At 41.5% G+C, this 12,022-nt stretch overlaps 1 protein-coding gene across 4 annotated transcripts in view; it reads left to right on the top strand.

The window, feature by feature from the left end:
* The window catches only part of BRDT (bromodomain testis associated), a 206,824-nt gene that overhangs the window by 15,430 nt on the left and 179,372 nt on the right, over window positions 1-12,022 (top strand). For 3 of the 4 annotated variants that reach the window (XM_040360040.1, XM_040360038.1, XM_040360041.1), the window contains exons 3-4: window positions 4,044-4,181; window positions 6,972-7,116. In XM_040360040.1, coding sequence (XP_040215974.1) covers window positions 4,044-4,181; window positions 6,972-7,116 — 283 coding nt within the window. The remainder of the gene's footprint in view (window positions 1-4,043; window positions 4,182-6,971; window positions 7,117-12,022) is intronic. The other variant, XM_040360042.1, reaches the window with a different exon arrangement.

Genomic DNA, 12,022 nt, shown 5'->3' with positions numbered 1-12,022 from the left:
ACCTTCAATTACCTATTGACCCCAAACTTTGTCTGCTGGGCTGGGTAGATGAAGAACCATATACGCCACATACCCATACTGCTATTCTTAGGACCCTATTTCTGGCTAGGAAACGTATTGCCAGGAAATGGTTGTCTGCAACTGCCCCCACGCATACAGAGTGGATTACATCTGTAAATGACTCTCTTGCCAGGGAACAACTTACTTATAAACATCGCGGTAGCCTGGGGAAATTTGAGAATATATGGGATCCCTGGCTGGATACTCCTGGTTTGGCACCATTGCGGTTGGTGCAAAATAGAATCCTTGGAGATAGAGCTATAACAGATTTTAGGTTGTTCTAGACTTATATATTGAAAAGGGATTAAAAAAAAAAAGAAAAAAAAAGTAGGGCTGTGCAAATTAACTTTTAATTGATTAATCTTTAATTTTTTTGATCGATCAAAATCTTTTTGATCGGTACTCACCTCTCTGCCGGCTTCTGGGCCTTCAGGGAGTTCCGTCTGAAATCCAGTAATGTCAGACACTGGCGGGGCTTGCCGTGCCCATCTGAAGGGCTCCTTTGCTGTGCCTTTATATCTGCATGCCGGCGGGACCTTACTATCTGCTACACGCAAGGGCTGTTACACTTCCCTCTATCACTTCCCTCTATCAACCTGGGATTCTACAACCATCCACTGGGAGTTGTGATAGTTCCCTTCATGGGACATCTACATGCCGACGGACTGATGTTAACCTCTCCTCATCTGGATTCAGCAGTGGTATCGTTGTACACATTTTTATACCAGTATCATACTTGGCTACATGTTTATATGACTGCTTTTAGTACCGTTTGGTATTACTCGCACCATTTTTACAGTTTATGTAGCTACATCGATTTTATCTCCAGTGCAATATTTATTTTGTTACCTACTTGAAGACTATAAAAGTTTTTTAATGCTATTCCTATTGAGCGCTGCCTTTGTGTGTTTTTTGTATCCTGCTATCCATTTTTCCAGTGGTTGTAGCTGCACTGGGAATCGGCCTGCAAGGAGATCAGCTAAAAGTAGTTGGATCTGTATGTGCGTTATAATTAATCGAAATTAGTCGATTAATCGATTAAAAAAATAAACGATTAATCGAACAGAAAAATTTTGATCAGTAACAGCCCTAAAAAAAAGAAAAGGGATTTTAATGGGTTGTTGGGAAGGAGGCAAACACTCTTTTTGTGCAGTCCCTTGGAAGAGGTAATGCCACATGGTGTGGAGTCGGGGCTCTTTTTGTTCATTGTAGACAATAGCTGAGTGTTAAATATTCACAACCACCCCTGATTGTGCCCCGATGTCTAGGGGAGTTTGGTACCCTGCCTTGTCCACTTTCTTGGATAGGTGAGGGGAGGAGGGAAAATGAGATAAAGAATACACCTAATTTGCATAAGATCTGAGGGAATCGACATAATGATGCCTATGCTACTTATGTTGACCACTAATATAATTGCCTCTGGGAATAGTGGGGGAAATAAATGTAGGGGCGAAAAGTATAAATGTGCTGTATTGATCTCCCCTTCTGTTTTTTATTTTGTATTGCATCTCTCAAAAAAAAAAGGGGGAAAAAATGTTTGTATATGTTTGATATGTCTATTTTTCAATAAAAAAATTATCAAATAAAAAAAAAAAAAAACCTGTACAGAGCGGAAACATTTTTTTTTGGGATAGATTTGTTCTGTTACTAATGTCATTTTTGTTGATTCATTTTAGAATTAGTTTAGTTTAATTTTAATTTTTTTTTTCTAACCAAATCAAAATTTCAAATTTTATAGTGTAGATTAAAGGATCACTAAAGGAATTTTTTTTTTGCTAAATAGCTTCCTTTACCTTACTGCAGTACTGGTTTCATGTCTTTATTGTTCGTTTTTGCTTTGAAGTGGCTGTAATTCTGCTCTGATCTCCACACTTCCTGGTTGTCTTTTTCCTTATAACCACCGTACTGGGAGCTTTTCACTGTAGGTCTAAGCTGTCATTACTGTGTGTCTAAGGCTGCATTCACACCTAGGCGTACAAAATCGCGGCGTTTTGTCCCACAAATTGCAGCGTTTTGTACCGCGGTTTGAATGCAGCCTCACCCCCTCTATGGAGATGGTTCACATCTCCTATGCCGAACGCCGAAAGCCGCCTGAAAAAAAGGTCCGGGACTTTTTTTCAGGCGTTCGGCATGGAGATGTGAACCATCTCCATAGAGGGCAATGTGTTTTCATCCCTCCAGCGTCTCGGCTGCTGCGGCGTCACACTACAGGCGACAAAACGCCTAGGTGTGAATGGGGGCTAAGGCTGCATTCACACCCCGGCGACAAGTAATGCCGCGTACGCGGCGTATTTTGCTGCGAATAGTGTAACTTTTTTTTTTTTTTTTTACAAATCCTTCCCATTGCTTTGTATGGCCGAACACCAATGCCGACTGAAAAAAAAGGGTCCGGGACTTTTTTGCAGGCGTACGGCGTCTATGAGATGTGAACCATCTCATAGACGGCAATGGGAATTCTCCCCTCCAGCGGCACGAGCGTCAGGCGTTTTGTCGCGGAGGTGTGAATGGGGCCTAAAACTTAACAGAACCAATCGGATTCATTTTAAAAACAAAACACTGCCCTGGATTTGTTTGTTTTTGATCTGTGTGTGTCTCTAGTTCACAGGAACATGAAAACAGTTTAAAAGTGAAACTAACCTACAGGCACATTATATGATTGATTTTGTATCCATTTGTAATCATTTTTAAAAGGAATCAGTTAACTTTTATGTCTCTATACCCTGTAAACAGTCATTTCAGCAAAAAAAATAAAATTTCCTTTAGTGACCCTTTAATTATTAAAGACCTCCAATTCATCTGAAACCACTATGCTTAGTTTTCATTGTGTGTGCATAGTTGCCAACGGTCTAGATTTTCCTGGGAAATTGGCTTTGTCCTGGTGTTCTGTAGGCAACCTGTTAGATTACTGGGACTGCTGCAGCTTCCGGCTATGAAAACACAGCCGTGGCATCTCCCTCTGTCTAGCAGGTCTCTCCCCTGTGGAGAGGGGAGGAGCCTCTGACCTTGGTAGCTAATGGGCTTCTCTCTTCAGTGTATAAGCAGAGCAATTAACTTGTACGCTGAAGCCATTTAGCTGCCTGGGTCGGAGGCCCCTCCCCTCTCCACTGTACACAGGGGCGAGACCTGCTAGCCAGTGAGAGATCCCATGGGTACCACAGAGCTGCCGTCCGCCCCCTCAATTCTTATTGATCTGACAGCCGGAGGCAAGACTCCACCCCCTTTGCCCTGCCCATGTATACCCTCACCTCACCTTTTTAATGAAGTGCCCATCAAATACAGCCTCACCAGCACCCATCAAATGCAGCCTACCAGTGCCCGTCAATAAATGTTTGCTTGTTCCATTCATTCAGGAGTCGGGTCACAGTCCTCCGCCGCCGCTGTGCCTCTGACACTATGTGCGAATGGAGCGGTGGCTGATGCTGAGCCTTAATTGCTTGCTGAAGAGAGTAGGAAAGCCAGTGGCTGGGTAACCTAGGCAGCAGTGCGCCCTAGATGGCTGCCTAGTTTGCCTAGAGATGGCATGGCCCTGGCCAGAGGTGCAGAGGGAGATGCTGCGGCACCACAGCTGCAGATGAGTGGCCATGGCCCATGGGGTGATCCTGCTGGATGTTCTGTGTGTTGGGAGGGGCCGGGGTACAGAGCTGTGTTGGGGGTTGTCCGCACCCTCTCTGACCTTGTATCTGTTTGATGGGCTCTGCCTGGGGGATGGTGTTTGGAGTATCTTGATCTGATGATTGTTAAACTTTCTGGAATACACATATTGCTATTGTGTAGGATCATCTGGGCCTGCTCTCTCAGCCCACTTCCTGTTTCTTGTCTGGAAAAAAAATCTCTCTCAAATGAATGCCCCACCCCTAATTAAAATAAGACTCCGCCTACAGACAAAGTATGCCTATACATTTTTTGAGAATGTTGGTAGCTGTGTTTAGTGGTATTTTATGTTTTGCTTTGTGTGTTTTTTTTTTTGTTTTTTTTACTTTTAGGATTATTATAAAATCATAAAGAATCCTATGGATTTGAGTACCGTAAGGAAAAGGCTGGAGTACAACTACTATACAAATGCTATGGATTGCATGAAAGATCTCAACACCATGTTCACTAACTGTTATATTTATAATAAGGTAATGTGGAATCATTAAATTAAGGCGCTTGCCTCAGTAAGAACTCTAACCTGGTGGTTTGGTTGCGATAAAACATGATTCATTACAAAACTACTTTTTTTTTCACTGACTCCCACCGAATATAGTGATGTATATTGAGATGCAAATTGTTTAGGGTTGCCACTAGGCATGTGCAAAAGGGAAAATTTTGTTTCGTTTCGTTTTAATTTGTTATTTAATTTCGTTAAGTTAGGTTCGTTACATGTGTTAAATTCGTTTTCGGAACTCGTTCGTTTTCGACCGAATTTCGAAAAAATCCGGTCGAATTCGAAAGTATTTCGACCGGATTCGACAACAAATAGTCTCTTTTCGAATACAATTTCGAAATTCGATCGTAATTCGAAAAAAAAAAATCGAATTCCGATCGAATTTCGTCCGCGGGTTTTCGATTCGAAAACGTTCGTTCGGATTCGGTAAATTCATTAATATTGCAATTCATATGCATCCGAATAATGAAAAATTTGTCCGAATTTCGATTCGGAACGAAACGAAATGCACATGCCTATGGATGGGAGTTGCAGAGGAGACAGCAAGAGAATGGGGAAAAGATCCAGTTCTAGTGCCCTGTCCCTCTGGTCTGCCCCCAGTTCCCTGTCCCATTTTGTTAACGTTGTTTTTGGTAATATTTAATTGTGTAACTTGATTCTGCATAAAACATTTAACAGTGTCATTCCATGAGATAATCTACGAGGGCGTGTTTAGGGGCGCAATTGGGCATGGAGCAGTGTATGAATTAGGTGGGGCAACTGGTGGCGAGTAACTCTTGAGGCCTGGCTAGTAGCTCAGGGCTTGAAATTTTGAGCCCTGATATTAGTCATGAGTACAAAACAAAAAGGGTGCTGGAGTCAGGGGTGTGTAACGAAGTGTGGTGGGTAATAAGAGTGCAAAATTCTCTCTGCGAGCAATACACTCCCCCACTTTACCCTTTCAACAAAAACCCCACTCCCTCTCCTGCAAAAATAAAAATCCAGCACTAGTCTTTATGTTCACCCTCCACCCCACCAGCAAACATCTATTCCCCCCCCCCCAAAAAAAAAAAAAAAATCATATCTTCCCCCCCCCCCCCAATTGCAGAGGAGACGTAAGGAAGAGGAGAGAGGGGTACCAGGTAGCTGCTGGTACAATAGTTTTTCTTCAAATTGTTTTTAAACAATCTGTATTGCACTCACACATGTCAGAGGGGTAGGCATAGATCAGTCTTTGAAGTCCACTGTCAGCATTCTCCCGATCCACGCTGCTGTGATCACTGAATCGCTGGAGGAAGCCATTATAAGGATACAGAGAGCCACAAGAAAGTCCAGTGAACGGTCAGCCTCTGATAATGGAGGCGTGGTTAAGCCTCCAAAATGTTCTGATTGGTCACAGCGTCCTAGGCTCTGACAGTTCACTGGAGTTTCCCCACGGCTCTGTATTCTTATACCAGCTTCCTCCAGAAATTCAGTGATCACAGCAGCGTGGATCGGGAGAATGCCAACAGTGGACCACAGACTGATCTATGCCTACCGCTCTGATACATGTGTGAGTGCAATACAGATTGTTTTTAAACAATTTAAGAAAAACCTGGCGCCTCTCTCCCTTCCCTTTTTGTGTCGTCCTGTAACTGTCCCCCCGCATCGCGGCTAGGATCCCCCTGCTGTCCAGGTACCGCTGGTCGGAGGCACTGGTGTCCAAAGTTTCAAGCAGAGGGAAAAACCGATTACATCAAAACGGGACAGATGGCAACCCTAAAATCATTATCAAGGTATAATGTTTCAGTAGGGCTGCTTTCACACTCAGGCGCTTTACAGGTGCTGAGCCTCTCCCCTCACTCCAATGTGAAAGCCTGAGTGCTTTCCCACTGGAGCGGTGTGCTGGCAAGACGCCCAAAAAAGTCCTGCAAACAGCGGCGCTGTAGGAATGGTGTATACACTTTGCAGGCGCTTTTAACCCTTTTTCAGAAGCTAGTGGGGGTTAAAAGCCCCCTTTGCAAAAATGACGGTAAATCCCCAGTGTGAAAGTAGCCTAACTGTTAATGCCTAGAAGCACAGTGAGAAAAACTGCGTCTGCCTGCATTTCAGGCTGCAAAGTAACAAAATATGATTGTTTTGGAGGATTATTTTCTATAGTGTGTGTGTGTGTGTGTGTGTGTGTGTGTGTGTGTATATATATATATATATATATATATATATATATATATATATATATATATATATATATATTTTTATATATATACTTTTATATATATACTTTTATATATATACTTTTATATATATACTTTTATATATATACTTTTATATATATATATATATATATATATATATATATATATATACTTTTATATCTTCCATATGTAATGGTGTCTTTTAGAGTGGACCCCCATACATTTTATAATTTTGCTATTGTGTTTCTTTAATACCAGAATGTTTTTGTCAGTTCTGTATAAATAACTGAAAGAACAAACGTTTTTGTCTGTGCCAGTAATTTGCAATTATGGTAGCCACTTGGATCTGTTATTATTATTAAAGCCTCCTCTTAGTTGTGTCACTAGACTTGGAGTGTTCCAACACAGTAATGTTTGGTTACAGAGAAGAAATGTGCTATCATTTGGCAGAAACTTGTTCAATAGCAATTTCCATGCTTGGGCGACATCAAAGGCAAACTTTTATTTTAATTTTTCTGGAAAATGGAAGAACATGATGACATTTCCCATTTAAAATATCACATTTGTCGTTTGTGCTATTCATTCATGGCAGACTACATTGTGTCTTTCAGCCAGGAGATGATATTGTGCTAATGGCACAAGAACTGGAAAAGGTCTTCGTAGAGGGCATTGCTGACATGCCCCATGAAGAAATCGAACTGTCAGTGGTGGGGAACAGAAGTGTTAAGAGCAAGCTTAAGCTTTCTTCTGAAGGAGGTAAAATAAATTCAAAAAAAGTGTGTGTGTGTGTTTTTTTACCAAAAGTGATGGGGCGCCTGCCTTTACATACACACACGAAGTTTAATGGCATCCAGTGTTGGTCTGTAGGGTTCGATATTGAGTTGGCCCACCTTTTACAGCTATAACAGCTTCAACTCTTCTGGGAAGGCTGTCCACAAGGTTTAGGAGTGTGTGTGTATATGGGAATGTTTGACCATTCTTCCAGAAGCGCATTTGTGAGGTCAGGCACTGATGGATGAGAAAAGCTGGCTCTCAGGCTCCACTCTAATTCATCCCAAAGGTGTTCTATCGGTTTGAGGTCAGGACTCTGTGCAGGCCAGGTCAAGTCAAGTTCCTCCATTCCAAAGTTTGAGATGAATTGGTGCCGAGGCTGCGAGCCAGGCCTTCTAGTCCACATCAGTGCCTGACCTCAAAAATGCACTTCTGGAAGAACTCAATATTGAACCCTACAGACTGACTGGGATGCCATTAAAGTTCGTGTGTGTGTGTAAAGGCAGGTGTCCCAATACTTTTGGTACTATATTGTATATATTTATACATCTATCTCTTAGCCTTGTATTTACTGGTTTACACAGTTCAGCTGGATTGTTCCGTTTACACAATAAAGTGATTGTAAAGTCTTTCCCTCTGTTATTTTTATAGGAATAAAAAAAAAAACATGTTATACTGAGTGTTGCTAAAATCCCCCTCTTGTTCCTACAAGTCGGCATATTGGATGTGTGTGCTAAAGGGGGCACTGGCTAGTGTCTTGAAGAAAAGTCTAGTAAATACTTTCTGCTACAAAGACTTGCTTCCTCCTATACAGCCTGCTGCATAGTAGAGCTGCACGATTCTCGCTACAATGAGAATCACGGTTTTATTTTCTTAGCAGATAGCTCACGATTCTCGCGGCATAACATCTTTCACATTAAACAAAAAAATTGGGCTAACTTTACTGTTACACTTTATGAACAATAATAAAAAAAAATATTTTTCCCCAAAAAATTGCATTTGAAAGACCACTACAATAACAGTGTGACATAAAATATTGCAACAATAGCTATTTTATTCCCTAGGTTCTCTGCCAAATATATATATAATGTTCGGGGGTTCCAACAAATTTTCTAGCAAAATACTGATTTTAAGTGGTTAAACTTCCAACATTTACACAGACATTTTATCCCTTTTCATCCAAGAAGGAAGAGTTACAATGTTTCTACGTATCTACTAGCTCAGACAATGTTAAAAAATTGGCAGACTGCCAGAGTGAGCTGAGAAGCCTCTACACTTGTTACATGATAGAATCGGGAAACTGCAATAGAGATTGTGAGGGGTTGAATCCAGATCACGATTTTTTTTTAACGATTAATTGCGCAGCTCTACTGCATAGTGCTACTGACAGTCTGCTACACAGTTCTAGTTGTCCTTGCTGTGAATAGTTTATTTGGAGTATACTACTAATTCCCCTCTCTTCTCCACGTTCTCTAAATAAATAAAACATAAAGGCACATCTCCTAGACTGGCTATTGGGGACAACGAGCGGAAGAGTGTGTGAAAATACAGTGTAACTGGCTGTGGATTATTCAGTGGGAGACCCGGGCACAAATATTGCAGCTCCTACAGGTGTAGTGTTGCATTATAAAAAAAAATTTCAAGGAGTGGAAACTGCATTTATTTGTCCCCTACTACCTTTATACACTTATCCCAGTGTGTAACTAATGCCTGGAAATCTTCAGCCTAGAAAGATTTGTGCGTACGCCTGAACCATCCTAGGACTACCTGCTTCACTTTGTCATCAGTGCTGAAATGCTGATTTTCTAGGAACTTTTTTAGGGGTCCAAACAGATGGAAATCATTTGGAATGAGGTCCGGGGCTGTAAGGGGGGTGTGGTAATACCTCCCAGCTGATTTGCTGTATTGTGCATGTAGTTCGGTGAGCAGTATGAGCTTGTGTGTTGTACTGGAGCAACAGGGTGCCCTTTGTGATCAAACCAGGCCATTTTTTTCTGCAGATGCGTATGCACATAACTGAACACTGTATAATATTCACAGTTGGTGGCACCACTGGGTATAAAATCCACACGAATAACGCCATGTTTGTCCCAGAAACCACTTGCCATCACTTTACCTGCAGACGCAATTGTTTGAACATTTTTGAGTGTTGGCGAGTCTGCACGCTTCCATTGCTTTGACGCTCATTTTGATTCCGCAGTGAAATTATGTGCCCAGGTTTCATCACATGTAATGATATGATCCAGAAAATCCTGGCCTTCCCTGTCAAAACGCTCCTTCAACACATTGCAGGCTTCAACTCTTCTGTGCTGGTCAAAAGCGAAAAAGCTGTCTTGGTAACCAGTGTGCGCTTACTTTTTGAAAATGCAAATGTTCATGGATGATTGTGTTCATTACCACAAAAAGATATCTCTTACAGGAGCGTGACAATGGAAATTAATGGACTAGTGTACATAATTTCATGAAACAGTATCAGCATATGGTATCGGTGCATCGAACACAAAATAAGAGAGAGATTTATACTTGTACAGATACATTCATGGCATAAAAGCACATAGCATTAAAAAGGTATGGAACTCTGTGTTTTGAAGCTGAATCCAATATGCATAATAGTAGATCTTGCTTTTACACTCGACATGTTTCGCGTACCGGACGCTTAATCAGGAGCATAAAGGTCTAATAACAGACATACATAACATCAAAAGATGTCAGTTAGTCAAACCAGTTTATACATAAAAAAAAACATATAAAAATCACAAAAGGTTAAAAAGCTGCTAACATGTTGCTACCTATGCTATGAATGGACCAACCCATACATCAAGTGCATAAAAATCCAGGTCGGATAACCAACAAATCAGTGACCAATCACATATGAGGTATACATAATGGTCAGAAACATAATTAGATAATCGTTCATACGGGTATAACCTTGTCTACAGAGGCACCCATGTTAGGCATCCCAACAGCAAATCCATGCAAAAACGTTAAAACAGAACAAAAATAGATGATTAATTTTTAAACTCATGGATCAATCGAATCTCAGTCGATCCAACCACTGATTGTGTGGTAAGGAATGTACAATGTTTTTGACCTAACCAGCCTCCCGGGCATGTGGTAGGTACTCTAAAAGGTCGCAAAGAGAGAGAGGACAATGCCTAAGTAACAAGAAAAAATAAATAAATGGGGACTCACCGTTGTGTCTAAAGGTACGAAGGTAGAACTATAGCACAAACTGTTGGTAAAAAGTTATATTAAATGGGCGTAAAAGCCCTAACCGGGATCCCACTGGCAGACCTTGGACTGGAATGGACTCCAAATAGCAGATTGCCATTTGGCCAGACAGTGGAGGGGAGGTAACCACCTCAACAACTACCAACCGAAAAATGAGTCAGTCAGTAAGTAAGACAGTGTCTGTGGAAAAGATAGAAAATTGAATTAGGGGGAGAAAAGGGAGATTTTCTTTGTATAGATGTGGTTGCTCCAAGGCAACCCATACATCACAAGCCATAAAAAGGTACCTGATCATATCAAAGTTTGAGCAGCCAAGGAAAGAGACCAGCAGGTAACAGAGGTCCATGCATAGGCGCCGTGATCCCGTGTGTGACACTAGAGCAGCAGTGTTTGCTATTTATATGGCTCTCCCCACCGGAAGTGCGTCATTTCAGCTGGAAATGACGTCACGCCGCGAGTCATAGTTCAGCGTACATGCGCCAATGGCATCAAAATTCCTGCGCCCATAAAAAAAAAGGGTAAAAGATGAGGGGGAGGGGAGGGGAAAAAAAGGGGGGCTATGGGATTTTGCTAGATTGCAGATTCCAAGTTCCAAAATCTCAGTTGCATATAGTATATATGTGCAATTATCAATCACTAGTAGTTGAAAAGTGCATAGTGTGTAAAAAAGATAAATAATAGATGACACCTACATGTAATAAATAAGTGAATAGCTGGATAGAGTTTTATAACGTATTTTAGATTCATTCCATAACAGGATGGGCAATGCGACACATCCAGTAGTGTTGAAAATATGTATGGGTGTGCAGCAATAGTGCAAAGATGTGCAAAAATGTAAACAAAGCAACTGCAATAAAAGTTTTTGGAGAGCAGTAATCAAGTGTAACTAATAAATAAAAATGGTGATAAAAATAATCAAAATTAGGGCAGGATTGGAACAAGGATCTAGTCTGGAAATTACAAATGCTTCCTTTAGATATGATTATACCCCCCAGTCAACCATCTGTAAGATTGGGGCTTATTAAGGCCCGGCGGGTTTAATGTATCAAGTCTCTCAACCCAAATAGCTTCCTTTTTGGAGAATTATTTTGTCCCATTCTCTACCTTTCAGTTTTTTTGGGATCACAGCCAGCACACAGAAGGAAACTAAAGAAGTATCGAACTTATGGTACAAGTTCAGGTGTCAGCATTTTTCCGTTTCCGGAATAGTAAACGTGATCGTTTATACGTTGTCTGTTTGTCTTGCCGACATAGAAAGCCCCACATCGGCAGGTCATAAGGTAAACGACCCCCTCAGTGTGGCAGGTGGCCGAAACTTTCGGGGGCAAACTTGGCCCCGTTAGGTAGTAAGATTGTTTGACAAGTGGACACCCAGTGACAAAACGAACAACTGCCGCACCTGGAGGTACCAAGGGGTAGTTTTAGACGCTCTGCAGTTCGCCTCCATGTAGTGGCTGGTGGTTAATCTGTCTCTAAGGGAATTGGCACGTCTGAATACAATTTCCGGACGAATCAACATATTTCCCGAGTATGGGATCATCTCGTAGTAGATGCCAGTGGTTGTCAAGGAGCGCCCGTACATCAAGATGATGATTTGAGAATCTGGTTATGACTTTCATAGTTGGTTGAGAAGGGACCACTCTTTGTAATCTTTGTATAG

This window comes from Rana temporaria, chromosome 7, assembly GCF_905171775.1.
Source record: "Rana temporaria chromosome 7, aRanTem1.1, whole genome shotgun sequence".
Classification (NCBI taxonomy): Eukaryota; Metazoa; Chordata; class Amphibia; order Anura; family Ranidae; genus Rana; species Rana temporaria.
The sequence above is the reverse complement of the archived record's forward strand: the minus strand, read 5'-3'. Positions and strand labels throughout refer to the sequence as shown.